General features: G+C 37.1%; 1 protein-coding gene across 3 annotated transcripts in view; it reads right to left on the bottom strand.

The window, feature by feature from the left end:
* Positions 1 to 22,447, bottom strand: part of LOC129278112 (kynurenine formamidase-like) — a 28,354-nt gene extending 5,907 nt beyond the window's left edge. Inside the window, exons 1-10 of one of the 3 annotated variants that reach the window (XM_064110206.1) lie at positions 22,340 to 22,447; positions 18,854 to 18,903; positions 12,852 to 12,945; positions 12,074 to 12,184; positions 10,892 to 10,946; positions 9,812 to 9,897; positions 4,830 to 4,902; positions 4,080 to 4,183; positions 3,632 to 3,710; positions 2,107 to 2,242 (exon numbers count right to left, since the gene is read on the bottom strand). In XM_064110206.1, the coding sequence (XP_063966276.1) occupies positions 2,107 to 2,242; positions 3,632 to 3,710; positions 4,080 to 4,183; positions 4,830 to 4,902; positions 9,812 to 9,897; positions 10,892 to 10,946; positions 12,074 to 12,184; positions 12,852 to 12,945; positions 18,854 to 18,903; positions 22,340 to 22,343 (792 nt within the window). In that variant the 5' untranslated portion in view covers positions 22,344 to 22,447. Of the gene's footprint in view, positions 1 to 2,106; positions 2,243 to 3,631; positions 3,711 to 4,079; positions 4,184 to 4,829; positions 4,903 to 9,811; positions 9,898 to 10,891; positions 10,947 to 12,073; positions 12,185 to 12,851; positions 12,946 to 18,853; positions 19,180 to 22,339 lie in introns of those variants that run through there. The other 2 variants (XM_064110207.1, XM_064110205.1) reach the window with 2 other exon arrangements.
* Positions 22,448 to 22,673: the final 226 nt, after the last annotated feature.

The raw sequence follows: 22,673 nt of genomic DNA, 5'->3' as shown, positions 1-22,673 counted from the left end.
TAAGTAATGAATGAAAAAAAACTGCTTACACATTCAAATGAATTTTCAAGAATCTGATACTCATTTTGTCAGCAGTCATCTGAACTGTCGTATCACACATATGGGCATTTTCAGGGTAACTGACGTTACACAGCACAATTTTACACACTTTTCATTGTGTGTATGATTATCTCTAAAACAACAAATGATGGGAGTTTGCTTTTGTGAAAATGCCCATATGACAGTGCACCGCAAACCCATTTCAGAGAAAATGAACTTACAAGTTTACTTTAATTTCCACACTTTTGCCCCCAGTCTTACAATATTTTCATTGCCAGAAAAATACATGGTAGGAAAGACCAATACCAGTGCTTGACATTGGTATCTTGATTTTTACACAAAACCAAGAATTAGATATTAGAGAAAATATCACAAAAGAGCTACATGCTTGTAATTTTGGTTTGAGCGGTTTAGATTTTCCCTGTACAAAAATGCCAGAGGGAATACAACAACCCCCCCCCCCCCCCGGGGGGGGGGGGGGGCAGTCAAATATAATGCTGTACACATGCGTGACCAAAAAACATGTTTAAAGGAGTGTTTTTCCAGTTTTGGACGCGGGCCTTACATGCACTCGTTAAGGGTATCAAAAACAATGATTTTCAAAAAAAGGTGGTTTTGAAAAACTGGTCAATGGTCAATCGCGGTGTCAAATGTATTTAGGGTATGTTTTCTTTTTCGAGGCTTTTTTTAATCAAGACTAACCGAACGTGTTTAGGGTATGTGTTTTCCCAAAGCTTTTTCCCCGGGGCTTTTTCCTCCTCGTTTCTGAAAAGTATTCGGGTTCTTCCCGATTGTATAAAACGTGTTTAGGGGTCATATTCTGCAACAACTTATTTAGGGGCCAAAATGTGTAAGTGAAGCCCGCAAAAAACTTGTTTAGGGGGTTATTTTACACACACAGAAAAACTTGTTTAAGGGGTGTTTGGAAATAAAGTGGTCACGCATGTGTACAGCAATACATTTGACTGCCCCCCCCCCCCCAGCAACAACCTTGACTGAATTTTCAATGCACGCGATCAGTAAAACATTGTATCACTCTTTCACGTACAAAGTCAATGCAGTGACGATACAACGGTTTGGTGACAGCGCATTTGCAATTATTATGTTAATTATGTAGAGTGAGACTATTTCATTTTCTGCAAAAATAAAAAAATCAATTGTTTTTACCAAAACTGACTGATATGACGGTTCGGATGAACGCAGACCATTTAAGCAAGGCCATAAGTTTTCTTCATGACATCATCATGAAGACATGAATATAGTGTAGCAAAGATGTGTATCACATGCTTGGTGTGTGGACCAAGTCCTTACCTCCTACAGCCTTGAAGTGTATCAAAACTGTGCACTGGGTTTGTATGCATTAAAAATATGTACAATTTTAGAAAGCACGTTTGCTTTTTAGCTGGGCACCTGTTGCACTGTGGGGGCACATCAACTCAAAAATAAAGATGGCACAGGTGCATATGGTTCTATTAAGGCCTGGTGGAGGTATTGTCATTACAAAACTGACACTGTGCTCATACATGGGCTTTCAAAATGGACCCTTGACAAATAATAATCCTCTGATCTCAGAGTACCCTAAAATGTAAATTTCCCCATCATAACTAAGCCCTCAAAATATTTCATTTTCATGATAGGGATGAATTTCCTTTTTGGCTGATTCATTTACACGTATGCATATATCATTCGGCCATAAAAAATCCATTCCCTTGTACAAACTTTTGTTAATGAGCATGTTGTCAATCTTTTAATGGCAGTGCACATTGCCCCACCCCACCCTATCCCGACCCCCTAGACAAAAGGTCACTAAACTTGAACAATGTCTCTCAAGAACATTTGCCATAGTTCCTCCAGGAATATTTCCTAACTTTGTCCATGGAATCCATAGCTCTACGAGCCATCATGTTATAGACCAGGAGAGCACTTCATGAAACAATTCAATGGTGATTTTCACTGACTTTTGTTATAAGCTTATGAAATCCTTGCATCTGATTGGCTCAGAGAAAATTAGTGAGAAAATGCTTCATGAAAGCACCCTTGATTCCTTCATACATTAATCATACACACCTTACTGTAATCTTGTGCTTGTTGTTTAAGTATTGGTGGGTCATACTCGGTAAACAGAAGGTGAACTTTGACCCCCAGGTTGCATTCTGGGATAGCATCCACAAGGAGATGAGGGCTTACAGAAGCTGCACTAGATCTGGTGGAAGATCACGAAACCATTTCTCATGAAAAATAAGCTCCTTAAAATTAATATACACGGCCTGCAGTATGCAGATAGTGATTGGTAAACATATACCAATACAGCAAAGAGATTAGAATAGGTCCCACTGATCAATGCATGATTAATTCTTGGATCTCGGTGGTGGCACTACCTATTCGAAGGCGCAATGCATGATTAATTCTTGGATCTCGGTGGTGGCACTACCTATTCAAAGGCGCAATGCATGATTAATTCTTGGATCTCGGTGGTGGCACTACCTATTCGAAGGCGCAATGCATGATTAATTCTTGGATCTCGGTGGTGGCACTACCTATTCGAAGGCGCAATGCATGATTAATTCTTGAATCTCGGTGGTGGCACTACCTATTCGAAGGCACAATGCATGATTAATTCTTGGATCTCGGTGGTGGCACTACCTATTCGAAGGCGCAATGCATGATTAATTCTTGGATCTCGGTGGTGGCACTACCTATTCGAAGGCGCAATGCATGATTAATTCTTGGATCTCGGTGGTGGCACTACCTATTCGAAGGCGCAATGCATGATTAATTCTTGGATCTCGGTGGTGGCACTACCTATTCGAAGGCGCAATGCATGATTAATTCTTGGATCTCGGTGGTGGCACTACCTATTCGAAGGCGCAATGCATGATCATTCCCCAAGTCAAAACAATACACATGGTTTCAAGTAAATTTTGAGCAATTTTGACCCCTTTTTCTACATGAAAACAGGTACAAATTAATGGGATAATTTACCATTAAATACAACCCTTTTTTTTGCATTCCAAGTAGATCTACACTTAAAAAATCACCCTCTTTTTTACATTTGAAAAAAAAAAAACACAAAAACATATTATAATTTTAAAGAATTTTTGTAATCAAGGCAGCCATTATAGCCGACCTGAACTTTCCAGTGGAGTTGACAAACATTATGGGGCAAAACACCGGCAAAACACCCGGCAAAATATGAATGGAAAAATATGAGAGAAATTGGTAAGAATTCTAGGATTTCACTGTTCACATTTTCGTGATGACAAAAAAAATACCCTCATTTTAAGAAATAGAGTACATCGTCGACAAAAATGGTCCCCTTTTTTCAAAGTCGCATACATTTATGTTCGCGAATTTACTTACAACCGGGCTAAAAAAGTACCTCTTTTTCGGGAAAAAGGGAACGATCACGCGTACACATCGACAACAAGAAGTGCCACCACCCGGGTCTTGGATTTGTTTTGATTTTTCAGGTTTTCACTGTATTTTCTTCATTCAAAATTTCTTTGGTTTGAATCCTGTGATATTTTTCCATTTTCTGTATTGCAGAAAACTGGGATTTTACTGTAAGAGCATGAAACAGATTGATACTTACTCTGTAAGAGACAATGGTTCGTTGATGTATGTTTTTGTGATGAGTCGTACATCAAATATACCAGAAATAGGGAGAATGCCTGTGGTGAAATTACCAAGAAAAAAGCTTTTATAGCAATTAGCAGTATTATCAGTATGAGGTACATGAAGTTTGCTAAAATTGGGCTGGTAATAGAAGACTTAAATTTCTCAAAGTTGCAAAAAAAATTAAACTCTAAACCTGTGTGAATTTGAAAATGGCCATGTTGGTTCTTAACTTGCTCTCATATCATTCACAATACAATAATTTTAAAAGGATGTATGTAATCCATACAAAAACAAACAAAATCTCATTATCTCCTTTTCTAAAAACCACAACTTTAATCTATATAACTGGCTTAGAAACCTAACATTGTAAGAAAAAATAATAGTTCAAGAGCTTATGTTGGGTGATTGTGTTTGACTGTCACCTTTTATAACATTCTTCTTGTCCTGGAGAAGACTTGACCAGTCAACAGAGAGCATCATGGCCGCTAGATGACCACCAGCTGAGTGACCGGATATGAAAACCCCTCTGTAAAATAAGAATACAACAAATGTGATGAAACTGAAAAGGTTCATCTGATTGATATGACAAATTAATCTTTTTTCAGAATCATGAAATTCAACTCATTTAGAAGGCTTTCACTTGCAAGGATACAAGGTTCATCAAATCTTGTGTGTAGATTGCATAATTAATGATGTAGCACAACAAGGCATTTGAATTGATACAAACTCTCCTGCTCAATGATCACATACACATCTATATTCCTAGTATTGATATTTGATGCATTTATCAATTGAATTTCATTGTATTGAATCCTTGTGCACAGGTTCCATCTTGATTGGAGTCATACCGCTTAGAGATGCAGAAGAATGGTCTCTCAAACATAGATTCTACATTCAAAATCATGTCAATTAGCAAAAATCTCCATAATATCTAGTCCCTCAGAGATAATCAATACAACTTGGATATTCATGAGAGTAATAAAAAAAAATTGCTGGGCTTTTTGTTGTTTCCCATGATTTGAGATCGAACTGATCAGGAAAAGTCGAGCACTGTCCTTAAAATATATCAAAAATTATTTATGACATGGAACAGATAAGTGAAGCAGTAAGCAAATTATATTGTTTGGTTAGAAAACCATATGCGAATGAAAGCTAAATCTATTTTTTTAAACCTTGTATGAGGAAATCTTCTTGCCACGAACACCACCACCTTTTTAACTTGTTCTACCATATCATGTAGAGTACCTGCAAATAAAAATGAACAGATAAATATTATACCCACAAGTTTAAAATACTTGACACATGTAATGGTTATTTGAAACATTGCAATCTAATGGCTGTCAAGATGAATATGATGTAATATAAAAATTGTAATAATGACTCAAACACTCTATTCATAATAGCGTAAAGATTTTCATGAAAAACATTATCTATGAGAGGATTACCAAATTTGCATTTCATGACAGATTACTTTGTTATTGTCTTTTAAAAAGATATTGCAGCATTTTACTGTATGTACTAGTAATTATTTTTGAAAAGATGATAAAAAGTTGATGAGAAATAAGGAACAAAAAATGGCAACAAAACCCACAAAAAAGCTTTCCACTCACTGTGTAAATGAGTATGCTGTGTGCTGTGTGTGCAGGGCAGTGGTTGTGTGTCCTAAACTTTCCTAAAATTTCACTTTTTGGAGTTTTTATCTTCACAGTTTTTACTTGTGGCCAGTATTCATTCTCATTTAAGGACCTGGAAGTACTTTTTTAGGGATATTCTGATGTTGATGAGGAGTTATATCCAGCAATTTTTTGGACATACTGAGATCCTTAGGTCAGCCATCTTGGTGTAGTCCCAGTAACTGTGTTTTGTGACATGTTATGACAGCAAAATATCTAGGTGAGCAGAGGTGAGAACTTGCTTTTTATCATCATTGAGAACTGAAAAGTACACCCTTACTTCAGTTAAGCTATGCTTACTCTTTGTGGCCAGTGGAGAGATACAGGATTTGTGAGCTTTTATGAATTTTTATACTGTTCTTCATTTATTTTATGGACTTTAAAAAATTTGCCATTAGTTAGTATTAGTATTAGTATGCACCAGTGAGAAGGATCAACAATTCCATGTACCTATTGGCTATTGGAGCTTAAGGAGTCATTTGTTATTTTCTTTTTCCAATTCTTTGGAATAATTACTGAGAGAATCATTGTGGAATTTATACGTTCTGCCCTTACACCTTGTTTTCTCCATGATGGAGCCACTGTTACTGAGGCTATCATTTCTGATACTCTTAACTCTTCATATCTATGATTCATTGTGCTCGAACTCAGCAGAGCAGAATATCAACAGCATCCTTTCAACAACTCCATTTGAATTGAGGAGAAACTACCAAAGAAAGAATTTCAACAGATTACATGTACCAGAAGTAGGTCATCTCTTAGAGTCTGATGGCAAATGCTTGAGGAGTAGAAAAATGATAATCCTCTCTCTACTCCTGAGTGGTAGACTTGAGCTTAATCCCGGACCCAACACGGTTCTATTCCCATGTGGCCAATGTGGGCATGAAGTTAAAGATGATGATGCTGGTGTAGCCTGTGACCACTGTAATGTCTGGTTTCATTGCCACTGTATGGGAATTACTGACAGCCATTATGAAGCACTGTGTAATGACTCTAACATTTCCTGGATCTGCAGTTGTGGACTTCCAAATTTTTCGCATGGGTTATTCAGAACCTTCATCTCTGTTGACACATCGAATTCCTTTACCCCTCTCATGACTGACGAGTCCTCTAGTCCATCAAGTCCTGATAATTCAAGCGTAGATAGGTCTTCCTTTTCTCCTCGGCTGACCTCAACGCCATTGAGAAACGCCCCAAGAGCGAAGAAGAAGTCCAAATCTCGTCGAACAAAGCTTCGTGGGATGCAAGTTAACTGCAATGGACTGAAGTCTGAGAAGAGCAAAATGGATTTCCAGGCTGCTCTTGCCCAACATGATCCAGACATAATACTTGGATGCGAATCAAAACTGAATGCTGACGTGCCGACATATTCTATCTTTCCTGAAAACTATGAAGTATACAGAAAGGATCGGAATGCATTTGGAGGTGGTGTGTTTGTTGCAGTGAAGAGGGACTTGGCTTCAATCAGGCGTCCTGAGTTTGATTGCTCTGCAGTAGTATGCTGGACTTCCATAGACTTTGTCAAAGGAGGGCTGCTCTATCTCAGTAGCTTCTACAGACCACCCGGTTCTAAGGATGAGGTGATTGACGAATTACAAGGTAGCATCAGTACTATCTTTCAAAAGCACAGGAAACTGCCTGCTTTAGTCCTAGCGGGAGATTTTAATCTACCGGATATTGACTGGTGTAAAGTTGTAACATCGAATCCTAGAACTCATGCAATTCATTCTCACTTCCTCAACTTTGTGAATGGATGTAGTTTAACCCAGATGGGTAGGGAGCCTACAAGACCGGCCTCTGGAAATATCTTAGATCTTATACTCACAACTACACCTGATGCTGTGAATAATACCCAAACAAAACCTGGGATCAGTGACCATTACATCACCCTGTTTGACATCAATATGCGACCCAAACTCCAAAGAAAACCAGTGCGGAGAATTTACCAGTATGACAAAGCTGACAAACAAGACATTAAGGAGCGCTGCTCTCAGATGTCATATGACTACTTTGAAAGATCTCCTGAAGATATCTCTGTAGAAGATAATTGGATATTCTTCAAGACTTCTCTTTTGTCAATCATGTCTCACATTCCCCACAGGAACTCGAGGCCCAAGACAAGCCACCCGTACATCACCTTGAAGATCATACGGGAAATGAATAAGAGGGACAGGCTATACAAGAAGGCAAGACGTTCAAGGTCACATTCAGATTGGGAAACATACAAAACAAAGAGAAATTCTGTTCAAAGAGCAAAAGAATCAGCTCACAGTGAATACCTTCAAAATGTTGTTGGAGGAAGTCTTATGACTGACGCAAAGAAATTCTGGAGGTACGTCAAAGCTCAGCGGAGAGAGTCGGTAGGAATCCCAACTTTAAAAGTGGGAAATGTTTCCTATGTATCCAATGAGGAGAAAGCTAATGCTCTAAATGCTCAGTTCTCTTCAGTTTTTACACATGATAATACTTCATCGGTACTACCAGACAAGGGTCCCTCACCGTACACACCAATTGAAGATCTCTTCATCAGCTTACGAGGAGTGAATAAACAACTGAAAGAACTTAACACCAACAAAGCCAGTGGTCCAGATGAAATACCTGCTAGAATGTTAAGAGACTATGCAGATGAGATTAGCCCAGTCCTTACTCATCTCTTCCAACAATCCTATGATGAGGGAATTCTTCCAAGTGATTGGCTAAGAGCTCAAGTGGCCAGCATCTACAAGTCTGGCGACAAGAGTAACCCAGCCAATTATAGACCGGTGTCACTCACATGCATCTGCTGCAAGATCCTAGAGCACATTGTATTGAGCCACATGTCAAAATACTTGGAAAAGAATAACATCATCAACCCAAACCAACATGGATTTAGGAAGGGACTGTCATGCGAAACGCAACTTGTTGAGGCCATCAATGACTGGGCATACAACATCGACCAGCAATGTCAGACAGACGTCTTCTTTCTCGACTTTAGTAAGGCCTTTGATAAGGTATCACACAGGAAGCTGCTCTACAAATTGGAGTATTATGGCATTACTGGTCAAATGCATGGATGGATCAAAGCTTTTCTATCAGGCAGATCTCAGTCAGTTCATGTTGATGGAACATCCTCACCACGAGCCAGTGTACTCTCAGGCGTGCCGCAAGGCTCAGTACTCGGGCCTGTGTTATTCCTGCTGTACATCAATGACATCTCTGAATGCATCTCATCACCAATCAGACTCTTTGCTAATGACTGTGTGCTGTATCGCAAGGTCAAGACAAGAGCTGACCATGCAATTCTCCAGCGAGATCTTTCAACATTATCAGATTGGGCAAAACTGTGGGATATGTCCTTCAATGTCAAGAAGTGTGCCCACATGTGTATCTCATTGAAACGACAACCCTTGGCTTGCAACTTTACCATCAGTGACCAACCTGTTCCAACGGCAACCTCCTGTAAATACCTCGGTGTGACCATCACAGACAACCTGAGTTGGAACTCCCATGCACAGAAGATATCCTCCAAAGCTGCTCGTACTCTTGGAATCATACGTCGAGCATTGGGTAAATGTGACCTGAAAGTGAGAGACATTGCGTACAAGCAACTTGTCAGACCTCAACTTGAGTATGCTTCATGTGCATGGAATCCTCACATACAGAAAGATGTAAACATTATTGAGAACATTCAGCGTCAGGGTGCTCGGTTTGTCCTTCATGACTATAGCAGAGAATCCAGTGTAACATCGATGTTGTCAACTCTTCACTGGGATACTCTCCAACACAGACGCCTTCTTAGCCAATGTGAGATGTTCTACAAAATTCATCACAATTATGTTTACATCAACATGCCACATCAGATTAAGTTAAGCAGCAGTTCTCGTCCACAACGTTCACAACACACTGGACATCAGCTCAAGTACACCCAGCCTTTTTGTAGAGTGAACTGCTACATGTACAGTATGTTCCCAAGAACCATCCGTATTTGGAATACTCTCCCAAACGCTGCTGTAACTTCGACCTCTATAGCTGGCTTCCGGGGAGCAACATTGCCTATCATTCAGCAAATGTTGCCTCCCCCTCCCCTTAAGATGCTGTAAGAGGGACACACACGCACCACCCGCACACTGCACCTAGCACACTGTATATAGTGCACCAAGAATACCACCACAGGATCACCACATCACCTGAAGCACTGGCAGCACCTGACACAGCACAACCCTCTCCAGGACCCTCTTCAAGATTCAAGTATTATAACTTGTTTTCATTATCACTGCTGGCATTTCATCGATTGAATGTATTAGCCAATTTCCTTCCATTTAATTCATAAATGAAAAAAATGTTTTTGTAAAGGCGATTTCCATTGCTGCAGATAAATTTGCTTATGAATGGTTATTATTACAAGTCAGGCAAATTAATTTCAATCTTCAATTTAAATTTGATTATAGATCACCGGTTTCACTCTTCTACAAAATTTCAATCTTCAAACTGGCAATACTTACACTCAGGTGCTAGAGAATATCCAACAGTGACAAACACAGCACCATTCTTGATGAGAGGTGCTCCAAGGAAAGAGTTATTATCCTTACTGGAACAAAAGCAAGCCATTTAGTTGTAGGTTATGTGTCATTAAAAAAGTTTTCCGAAAAAAACAAAAATATATGACTCATGGCATGTCGCAACTTATGTTCAATTTCTTACTCAAGCTGAGTAAAAAATTAAGCATAAATACTTGATCAAACTTTTTTTGCAATACGTCATAACGTTTGGGTTCTGGGCCCGTCTTACAAAGAGCTACATGTATGATTGATCTAATCAATCATAGCTCTATGGAAATCCATCCGTGTCATAATTTTTTCTACAGCAAATTTGCAAAATGTCCTTTGTAAACAAAGGAGAACACACTACATTGTCAAGAAATTAATTTATGGATATACAATCACATCTATAATTTTTTTTTGAACAATCATGCGTTTTTTATATTGACTTTGCAGCCTTTCCATAGTTGTGATGATCAGATCAATCGCAACACTTTGTAAGATGGGCCTGACTCATGCTTGAATTACAATTGAACATAGGTTTCTTGCAAAAAACCCCGAATGTATCTAACCCCAAGACAAATCAATCTAGCAGTTTAATGAATTGATAGTGATATAGGCTTACTTTATGAAAAGTCTGTCCATGGTAGTCTGAACAACCATGTGAAGTTGTTGGGCAAACAAATTTAATAACTTTACCTTTTATGAAAACATCTGACATCATATGCAAAGTTAAGTTCTATCATTGATATAATAATGGTTCTGAACATTAATCCACAGGTTTTCAAAATCATATTAAGGGGTAGTATCTTAATCTGCATTTCTTTGTTATTCTGAGCTTATTACGGACAATCGAGAGATTGCATCAGACCACATTACTGACCCAAGTTTGTGGCAAGCAATATTGGCACTATATTCTCCTTTATAGTGATTGACATGAACATTAACAAAAGACATCATTTTATAACCATTTATGGAAGTACTAATCAAATTTTAGAGCACATACTTTTTTATAGTTTGATAAACACATTGAAAAAAAATCACCTCAGTTCCTCAGCCTGCCAGTAGCCTCCATGGAGAAACATGAATATGGGAGCATCTGAAATGTTATTCATGAAAAGAAAGGGTATGAAGACATAAATTTTGAATTTGATATCACTTTATTGAAGTCACAATAAAGGAAAGACATATACAAAGTAAATACAAAGACATAATAGATATTAAGATAGGCCCAGGTCATGACGCATTACTGTCGATGCAGGGCAGTAGAATAAAACTTAATGTACAATTTTGATGTAAGTAACAGGTACATAACTTATACATATAAAATATCTTAAAAAAGAGTATGTGAAATGATAAATAACAGCCAAAAGTTAGTGTAAATTTTAGAAAAAGAGAGAAAAAAGAAATATACATACACACACAAATATATTTATACTAAGTTTAAACAAACATCATGAGTAATTCCGACCACAATACTAAATCTGATAGGCCTACTATTAAGAAAAAAAAAAAAAAAAAAAAAAACTAGTATACTATAATGATTAAATCCTACATAGATTAAATCCTGTATAAATGATGTTGCGTGACATCAGGCCTTAATAAAGTTCTGTCTGGCGAATATTCTGATGTCATTATTAAAGATTTTAAGATATTTAGCTAATCTCTCTGGCTGTCTCTTCTGGGCAAGTCCTGAGATGGGTCAGCGCAGGCACTAATCCTTGTTCTACTGAGTGAGGTGGCTTTAAAAGTAGGTCATTTAATACAAGTAACTGGACTCTGCAAGATCAGCGCATAGAATTTGGTTCTTGCTTTTAAAAGTAAGGGATAAAACATATGTATCAAATATATATATATTTTTTTTTTCTTCTTCAAAAGCATAGTGGCAATTATTCATTTTCGAATGGACTGGCAATATAACTATTATCTTTTATCTTCAGGGAAAATAGTAATTGCTAGACCAACCTCGGACAAATAATTTCCACTGTGCTTTCTCTAAGCCCAATAAAATTATTGCTCTCAGGATGTTTCACCATTAGATTTGTGTGTATCTTGTCTGCTCATGTTCTATAAAGGCCTACTATAGATAGAAGTATTATGACTGCACTGTAACAAAGAAACATCCGTAAATCATATAATACTACTTGGATACAAATTTAATGACAGAATAAAAAACCCCAAACATACCCAATAAATTTTCAAAATAAAAAGTGCAAGAATATTTACCTACACCAGCAGATTTTGGTAAAAATACATCAATTTTTTCCCTATCTTGTGATCCATATTTTAAGTTGAGTTGTGGTTGAAAAGCTCCTTCTGATAAGAATTTGACTGACTCTGCAAATAACAAAACAAAAAAAAGAAGACATTAAAATAAAAGGGTTAATAATCTTTCCCCCCAAAACAAGAGCTTGCGTTAACCCAAGGCAGTGAATGCCATGGGTGCCCATGTCAAATGCCTTCCTCTCTTCAAAATCACTCTCTTATTGATGGTGGTTTTCTTTTTTAATTTCCTTTGCTCTTCAGATCCAGAGCAGACCAAACCGGATAAGACACCATACCATTTTGGGGGCTATATTACTTTTGAAAAAATAACTGACCTCCCAAAACGATTGTCTCTCACCCGGCTGGATCCGTGCCTGCTCCCGATAAACTAAAGTTCTCAAAACTTTTAGAAAATACAGGACAAGTGTATAGGAGAAGGGATGACATAACAAGACATAGACCTTGTACATAGAACAAGATTTTTTTGGGGGATGCCTCTTCAGAATTCAGTTTTTTTTCAGGTTTTCTTTTTTTATGTGAGTGTGTGTCTTCAGTGCTAGGCATCTTTTCCTTATGTTTTGGGTGAAATTGATATTTTTTAATATGAAAGCTCAATGGAGTATGATAAGGTTGATGCCCACTCTTCGTCAGATATGATGCTACAACACTTGGTGAGAAACAAAAGACAAGACTACCAAATTACAATTAGAACTAGTTGATGAGTTGCAATAAAAGATACCTTCATCACATCTCTTGATAAAATCTTCAACTACCTCATCTGGGCTGAGCTTTTGCTTACTCCACTTGCTGCATGAAAAGGCTGTGTCTAAATCCTGATAAATGAGAAAAAGGATACAGAAATACTAAATTTGTTATTATGCCCAGCCATCATTAATTTTGCTCGGCCAGGCAAATAGTAGAGTTTTTATTTTTCATTGGCAAAATGCACTATTGTCTGGTCCAATATGAAGAGAATTAATTTTACTGACTTGTAACAATTCATAAACACTAGCCAACAAGCATGATATGTTTTGCCACAGCACTAGACCATGAGGAATCAATATCAAAATCAAGTGTTCTAGAGGCTTAGTACTGAACATCCAATCTATAGAATTCCTATACGCAAGATTTCAGCATAAAACAAGAGTGCCCCTAAGGCGAGCACATAATACGCCCACCTGTAATGCAGAAAACTGAGTTATTGGTCAAGCAAGAAAAGTGGAATGTGGCGACTTCACCTTTGACCATTTGACCTCAAAATCAATAGGCTTCCTGGGATCCATGCTAGTATCCTACACACCAAATATATGAGCCAAGGTTAAGTTAAACTGAAGTTATCCCGTTTACAATGACTGCAGAAGGGTAAGATGAAAACATGTCACTGTGTCCTTGACCTTTGACCTTTTGACCTCATGTAGATACCATTTTCTTTCATCTTCTGTTCTATATTTTTTACTCAGGTTTTTAATAAATCAAAGATATATGGAGTAAGGAGCGCTTATAAATGCTTTCGAAAGACACATTATTAAAACCAAACTAACACTCACATCCATGAAAGGAAAGGACAAGCACGAGTACTAACTGTGCTAAATCTAACAAACGGTGTTTATTAAATAAAATACTCAAAAGGTATCAATACTCCACAACGCCTTTCCTAGTTGAATCTATATCTCACACAGAGTGCAAAGTCGAATGACGAGAGCTGTACAGGGGAGGGTACTTCAAGATCACAAATAGTAAGGGGGACATTTGATATTGTCCCCCCCCCCCCTGGGAATTCCGCCCATGGCTGCAAGTCAATAGCAAACTTCTCTGGCTTATCAGTCTCTGCTGCACAAATAGCTATTTTTATTCCGAAGTCCCAGGTAGTATACCAGCGAATGCAGCAAAGGCTTAAATTTGTTCTAGCTCTTTACTTGAAAGAAATTTACTGGCCCTCTCTTAGGTAAGACGTGCATGTATCATATATTTGCTGGTGGTAAAACGTCATTTTCTCTGTCAAAACACAACGAAGACATCTTATCCGCCATTGTCGATTCTATATATAACGTATAGCATATACAACGAATAAAAAAAAAACGATAAAAAAACTTGAAGTTTATGAATTTCATTGATTATTACACCTTCCTACGCCTAATGCGTAGGAAGGTTTTAAAAATTATTATATAAAAATATGAAAAAATTAAGGTTTCTTACCTAACTGATTTATTACGTGATTATAAATCATTATTAGTATTATAACAATTATTTATAATTACATGATAAATTTTAGTATTTGTGAAATAATAATTTTTATCTATAAGTTGTTCGTCAAAACGGCATTGCTAGCCGGAAGTATGTAACACATAAGCGGTTCAAGGGTAGACGCAATTGTATTTCCGTTGTTTACATGTGGATCGAGGGATCTACGCGGCATCAGTTAGGTAAGAAACCTTAATTTGTTTCACATTTTTATATAATAATTTTTAAAACCTTTCTAAGCATTAGGCGTTGGAAGGTGTAAAAATCAATGAAATTCATAAACTTCAAGTGCTTTTTGTTTCAAAAGATGGATTTCCTAGGGATTTCCTAGGGAAATCCATCTTTGATTATGTCATTCTCTTATGCGACTATGGGAAGAGTGTCAAGACGTCAATGATGAAGTATATTTCATTATTTTAAAAGTCATCATCATTGCGTCCTCAAGACTAGGAAGAATGCTGAATTAGCAGTCCAGCTTCCAGGTCTATCTTCTTGTCAGCTTCCTTCATGCTTCAATAAGTTTTAAAAGGCAGTGGGGCAAGTTGGTGAAAATTGACTTCTCATATCTAATTAAGAGTAGAGGGAATCATAATGCTTATCTTTCCAGTGTCGGTCTAGCCTTATTTTGAAATTTTATATTTATATTTATATTGAATAAATATATACAAAAATATCAAATTTGGGGGGTAAATATTGTTTTGGCCCATGTACATTAGTTTGGGCTCAAAACCCTAAGTAAAATGATAAAGTGATTTAGGTCTAGTTCCACCATGGGAAAACCTACGGTGTGTATAGACCAATGGCTAACTGAACCAGGCTCCTTGGAGAGCAAGCCTACATCAGTAGACTGATTTTTACTCTCCAGGCACTCACACTATTGCGAGGTTAGTATATGCTGAGTATTAATGGCAAAATACCCCCGTGGTAGTGAATGGTTCTCCCTGGTCATGTTATTGTGATTATGGGATAATTTAGGTATACTTATAATTAACTTAAGGATTCTGTTATCGTGGCAGTTATCCTTGTTATTTTTACATCTTCGTAACGACTATTTTATTTATAAATTTAAATTCATTAATATTGATATTCTAAGTTAAGATGAAGTGATATCAAGTAGACCTACATGTATGTTATTCTATTATAATTGATCTTAAACCTTTTTGTTCATACTCACTCTTTTATCCGCTTCTGTTTTATGTAAGCCCCCACTGGATAGGGTCAAATGGTCTTTATTGACTACAGTAATTCAGTTAACTTTATTTGACCCTGGCAGTCCAGTGGGTGCTCAATCTATACTCTGTTATGTTTATTATGTGTTGTACTACACTGTACCAATTTCTTATACTTTTCATTGCCGAAATAAATAATAATAATAATAATAATATGCTATACGAACCTCGCACAACCAACGTGTTTTTGTAGTGGATTTTAGAGTTGTCGTTAACATCGCTTCATAACGTGATGTTAGCCAAAACCCATTCCGCTACTCACCAGGGCTTTTTCTGGTAGAAAGCGTTCCATTTTCAATTTTTAACATATTTTTTAATTTAAAAAGGACACAAAAAAGAGCAAAATCGCTTACCTTCGCCTGGAAAGTGGCTTCGCACGTCTCTTCCACGAAAAGAAAGAAAAATCGTTGGTGGCGCTAATACAGTTCACAACCTTAATTCAGCTTGGTGGTATTTTTTAAACTAGATTCATGATTCATTGTATGCGCAATTCCAATAATTGTTTGACAAAATAGAGACCCCAATAAATGCAATAACTTAAAAAACATACTTTTTTATCATTTTTGCTGACGATAATACTTTTTGGAAAATATTCAAAACGATGACAAATTAAACAAAAATTCTATGTACCTTGAACGAAGCCCCGCAAGTGCTACCGTTCGTTTGTCAATTACCGTTCCACCAAAGTCTTTACAGTAAAAAGATTGAACACCTTGCCGACTTCGCGTAACGCTTTGCATCGATTTACGTGTAAGATAATTCTTGTGTCTAGCCTTTCAATTGTAGTGTCTTTGATATGATAATATGTCGCGCGCCCTCTTTCGCCCAATAGACAAAAAATTTGAGAGCTAGAAAGGTGGCTTTCGTATTTTGTCAACAAGAAGAAAAATCAACGCTTAAATGACGCATTTTGAGGGATATTCATCAAATTATGAGGAATTGACTTCACATCGTTTGGTAAGTTTCGTAGGAGGACTTCATTCTGTAAGTCCTCGTATTCATTTTAAAGTAACGTTATTTGTTGAATGCGCCATGCCTTCAATTATTCTGTAGTCGGCGGCAGAGATGTAGCCATGGGTGCTCTCCAGGAGCCTAGGCCACCCATGGGTACATTACTGCCGCCGTGCACAGGATAACCACTTGCACGGCAATTTTGCAATGCATTTAGGGCAATATCTTTTAAATTAGCAATACATAAAGATTTTACATGAGATAAGCTTTGGATATGAAACTTACAAAACGATATAAAGCCAATTTCAATTCCTCTCTGTCTTTCTGGTACTTTATATCAATGATTTTTCTTGATGTCGAAGCAGGCATGGGGCCGATTCGCTGGTTCTCTCTTTACGCACAGAGAGGGCGCGCGATATTATTTAATAAACTTGCTTGTTTACGTCAGATCAGCTGTACTGCTGGTTGCATTCTAGGCGCTCCGCATTTTTTTCACTGTTCAGCGTTATTTTATGATGTAGCGCCATCAGCGATTATACGTGACATGCAACCTGTTGATTTTTGTGGTACAATTTCCTATTATGTGCCGGCGACTTGAATCTAGACTGTTCGATAGGAAAAATTCGCATTTCGCTTGTTGTTTGCATAATTTCCACCGCAGTATTAAGGATCGGACGGAGTAACTGGCTGAGATTTGGAGGTAAGCGTTTAAAATCCATTTTTATAAATACGTTCGTGCTGATTTTTAAAATTAGATTACATTATATAAGATTTAGATGACTAAATTTAGTATATTGTGAAGATTTAGGCGTGTTTCATATTCTCACATTCGTGTGATGAATGAAAACGTCAAAATTCATTATGAAATGACATGCGTTGTGCAAGGTTAGTACAACTAACCTCGCATGCTTGTGTGAGTGCTCCAGCCAGGCTAAACACTGACGGGGTGAATGGCGGAATTTCCAGTCGAATCAATGACAATGGTACGACTACGATTTAGCATATTATTTCTTTAATTTTGAGTTCAGGAGCAGAATGAATGAATTGCATGAATTCACTACCTCGAGCGAAGTTCGTGCAGGCTCCACTCCACTTCACTACCGCTACACTACGCTTCACCTACCCGAACTTCGAGACCATGAACTCGATCGGATATTCCGAGTGATAAAAGGTGGGATTTTATGGGGACAAAATACAAAATTCATGCAACATCACGATCTTTAAAAACAAGTACAACTAATATTCTTACTTTACACAAAGTTTCGCTTCTTTTTGATGCTTCTATCAGTCTCAAATTTGATGATTTAGAGCCAACATGAAGTTCCTCACACGTATAAATATAATGCGCTGCCGACTTCAAAACATCGCATGCGGGAGGTACCGGGTCTGGTCCGAGCTCGGACCCTCGCGCGCATGCGATGTTCTGAAATCGGCAGCGAATTATTACGTGTAAGGAACCAAAATGTTGGCTCTAAATCATCAATTTTGAGACTGATAGAAGCATGGAAAAGAAGTGAAACTTTGTGTAAAGTAAGAATATTACTTAGTTGTAGGCCTACTTGTTTTTAAAGATCGTGATGTTGCATGAATTTTGTATTTTCTCCCCATAAAATCCCACCTTTTGTCACTCGGAATATCCGATCGAGTTCATGGTCTCGAAGTTCGGGTAGGTGGAGCGTAGTGTAGCGGTACTCGGACTCCGGTAGTGAAGTGGAGTGGAGCCTGCACGAACTTCGCTCGAGGTAGAATTCACACATGATACCATTACCAGTATTTTACATATTTATATTATCATGTCCAAGTCTACCAAGGACCAAGACAGGAATAACCGTCGTTTCTGGGGATTTATTCAACAATTTCTGACATTTTACTATAATCCCCATGTATTGGTGAGTGAGCCAACGCAGTTCAGCGGAACAACCAAAATACAGAGACTGAAGCTTTTGGTCTACCAGTAGGATGGGGGGTCGGGTGTCCGGACACTTTATATTTTTGATTGAAGCCTTCTTTTTTGTCTTAAGATTACACTAAAAATATTAATTCAATAGTTGTAATCATCCTCTATTTTGTTCTCTATAATATTTTCTAACATTTTGTACTAAAAATTGATGTAACTTCGCTTGTAATTTTTTCCAAATGACTTTCTAAAATTGATCGTCCGGACACACAACCTGTCCGGACACACAACAACTGGGTATACCAAGGACCCAGCCAGGGAGCTCCGCCCGCTTGGCAGGCGCTAGGCCGGAGCTCCCGGAGTTAAGCCAGGCTGCGCTAAATAACGAACCATCGGCATCGCCTGAGGTAGTCTATTGCTTACCTCGCTGTAGCTGTTCTTGGAGCATCTGGTGCCGTCATTTGCTCCTTCTTCTGGCATTTTAGGGCATTATCGTGAAATTGGGAACCAGTTTCTAATTTCCAAAGGACACTTTTTCACGACAAGACATGACCTACCGTATAACCGCCAGAACTCGTACACCTTTTCAATAAAGGTCGCATAAAATGTATTTACGGTGTTTCTGGCTTACATTCTTGGGCTTGCGATGTAGCCGAAATTCTAAGCTTTCCGTAGGTGCCGTCCGATTTGGATTTTCTGGGGAAAGTTTCGGGTGGCGCGGCGATCGCCGAAGGCTTCGAGCCTGCCAGAATTCGTACACCACATGCCAGAATTCGAACACCAGATGGCGCAATACAATTTGCCTGTTGATGATCGCGCGATCATATCCCCCTCGCTCTGTGATAATTAAATGATTGGTTTGTTGTTAATTCATTGTTTATTGACTTAATTCACCTCTTTATCGATTTCCATGTAGTTATTTTTTAATTTCTTCAACTATTTATACATTAAATCATAAATTTCATTGTTTGAATGAGTTTCTGCTACATTTAATTTATATTTCAATTTTAGAATAATTTCAGTCATATCACTTACTTTTATTTTGAGTTTTGTGCATATAGATTTTCTAATTTGTTTATTTAGAAAAATGAGAATGGATACATTTATTTGCAATAGCTTTTTTATGTATTCCTCTCAATTACTATTCTTCTATGACTTATAAAATTATTAATATTGTTATTGATTTATTATATTTTTATATCTATTGTCATTTTCATTATTGTCATTATTAAAATAATATTTACTATTATCAATGTTATCAATATCATCACCATCATTGGCATCTTCTTTCATATGGGCCTATATCATTTGTGTTATTATTACTTATTATCACATTGGTATAATTTCTCTCTGCCAGTATATGAACTTATTTCATGGAGTAATTCATGTAGGGAATATATTTTGGAGGATATAACCACAATGCATGTCTGTTGTCTCGCTACTTTTATTGAGGCAAGTAGGAGTATTTCAGGTTTTTTTTTTATATTCATATTGAGATTTAACATTATTGATTTATTGATTTCCATATATCACTTACCGGTACTTGATTTCTGTGTTTTATTGCAGGTTTCTTGGTTCATCTAAAGAAGTGCGAAATAGAAGTTTACCACTTACCTTAATTAGCACACTCTGCATGGGCGCTCAATTCCGATTGCATAATAAAATATAACTTACTGATGATATATATATCGATCACTCTTGCCTTATTATCGATTCCTTTATCTCCAAAAACATAACAGAAACTATACAGTAAATACAATAATAACTAAATAAAAAATACATGTAATAGTAAATAAAAAAATGAATAAATAAATACACAAAATTGAAAAAGATCATAAGTAATTTTTATTTGTTTTATCAACTTAAATAAATAAAAATAAAAATGAATAAATGAATTATAAATATAAAAAAATCATAAAATATATTCATAAAGCACTTTTAATGGTTTCATCAACTTCAATAAATTACTTATGAGCATTAATGCATTAATTATAATATAATAACACAAAGACATTTATCATGTCCCAAAATGAGATTTAAAAATTGTTTTTAGTGATCATAGACTGTCAATCATTTTTTTTTAAGAAAGAAAGATGAGACAACAAAATAAAAGTAATTGTTATATCATGCAGGGAATAATTTTGCTTACATATTCGAATAGCATTTTGGTCATAATTTAGCTCTCAACTAAGTAATGTACAGTCCTATATGTAAAAATATGCTTTACGAAAGAATTTATACCTACCTTTTCGAGCTTGTTCACTGCTTCACCGCAGCTGGTGCGCTGATTCTAGATAAAGTAATCCCTCAAAGAGCTTAGATCAGAAAGATTGATTTCGTCGCCGTCTTTTCTCTACTCGCTAAAATGGGAACCAGCGTGGAAAACTCCCCATAGTTTACTCTACTCGCTGAAATGGGAACCAGCGCGTACAACTCTATGGAAAATTCTCAATAGAGTTGTACACGCTGGTTCCCATTTCAGCGAGTAGATAAAGACAGATTACTAGTGATATTTATTTCGTTAGTGATGATTCTCTGACGAAATAAAGCTGATTAATAAACTGTCTTTATCTACTCGTGAAAATGGGAACCATTTATATTATAATTCAGGAGAATTTTCTTAGATGGTTCCCATTTTGAAGAGTAGATATAGAGAGAGAGAATGCCAATGAGATTTATTTCGTCCCCGGATTTCGTCAGTGATGATTCTGACGAAATAAATCTAACAAATTGTCTTTATCTACTCGTGAAAATGGGAACCAACATGTATAATTCATGAGAATTTTCTTAGATGGTTCCCATTTTGGCGATTAGATTTAATAAACTACTTTACTCTACTCGCCAAAATGGGAACCAGTGCGTACAACTCTATGGAAAACTCCCCATAGAGTTGTACACACTGGTTCCCATTTTAGCGAGTAGAGTAAACTAGTTTACTCTACTCGCTGAAATGGGAACCAGCGCGTACAACTCTATGGAAAACTCCACATAGAGTTGTACACGCGGGTTCCCATTTTAGCGAGTAGAGTAAACTAGTTTACTCTACTCGCTGAAATGGGAACCAGCGCGTACAACTCTATGGAAAACTCCACATAGAGTTGTACACGCGGGTTCCCATTTCAGCGAGTAGAGTAAACTATATAGTTTAATCTACTCGCCAAAATGGGAACCAGCGTGGAAAATTCTCAATAGAGTTGTACACGCTGGTTCCCATTTCAGCGAGTAGATAAAGACAGATTACTAGTAATATTTATTTCGTTAGTGATGATTCTCTGACGAAATAAATCTGATTAATAAACTGTCTTTATCTACTCGTGAAAATGGGAACCAGCATTTATAATTCAGGAGAATTTTCTTAGATGGTTCCCATTTTGAAGAGTAGATATAGAGAGAGATTGCCAATGAGATTTATTTCGTCAGTGATGACTCTGACGAAATTAATTTCACTAGTAAACTGTCTTTATCTACTCGTGAAAATGGGAACCAGCATGCTGGTTCCCATTTTCACGAGTAGATAATACAGTTTACTAAAGTGATTCATCCCCAGATATATCTTGTTTGTGATTTATTTAGTGAATCGATTTTGTAATATAAGTTTTTGTCAACATTGTGAAAGTGGCAGAGTGGTCTTGAAGAGCAGGGAAATGCGGGGTAGATGGATAATTACAAAAATTATAATTCCGCGGAATCGTCGATGTCATCTGAAAACTTGTCCACCCATGGCAAACTGAGCCCGTTAAACATCGCATGAGGAAAGAGGTAACCAGTTGTGTGAGGAGCTTCGCATCGTAAACAAAGCCTCTCGCATCAATCCTTTTCAAAATCGCCGAAGCGAAGATTCTTTACATATCGTGGTGAAAGGAGGTACAAGTTCAATTTGGCTACCAGTTCCCAAAAGCACGGAATAGCCCATTTTAGATACCTTTAAAGCTTTTGAACATCCGTTGCGGCACCCAACAAATTCGACAAGTTGATAATTTGAAACATCGAACTAAACGATATGCATGGTCGATCATGGGGCCGATTGCACGAAAGGGTCTTTCCAAGGACCGTCTTTCGTGTCGCCCATATTTTATGATACGCCATGTGAAACGCATTTCAAATAAATTATCTGCAAATATATTTTATTTGTCCGTCAAAATAAACAAAATATTTGTATATAAAATGATGTGATATCCCATGAAATTGTATAAAATTTGATTTAAAAGCAAGCTTACGAATTTTATTTGTTTATCATAAATTT

Source organism: Lytechinus pictus, chromosome 15 (assembly GCF_037042905.1).
Source record: "Lytechinus pictus isolate F3 Inbred chromosome 15, Lp3.0, whole genome shotgun sequence".
In the NCBI taxonomy this organism is placed as follows: domain Eukaryota; kingdom Metazoa; phylum Echinodermata; class Echinoidea; order Temnopleuroida; family Toxopneustidae; genus Lytechinus; species Lytechinus pictus.
The sequence above is the reverse complement of the archived record's forward strand: the minus strand, read 5'-3'. Positions and strand labels throughout refer to the sequence as shown.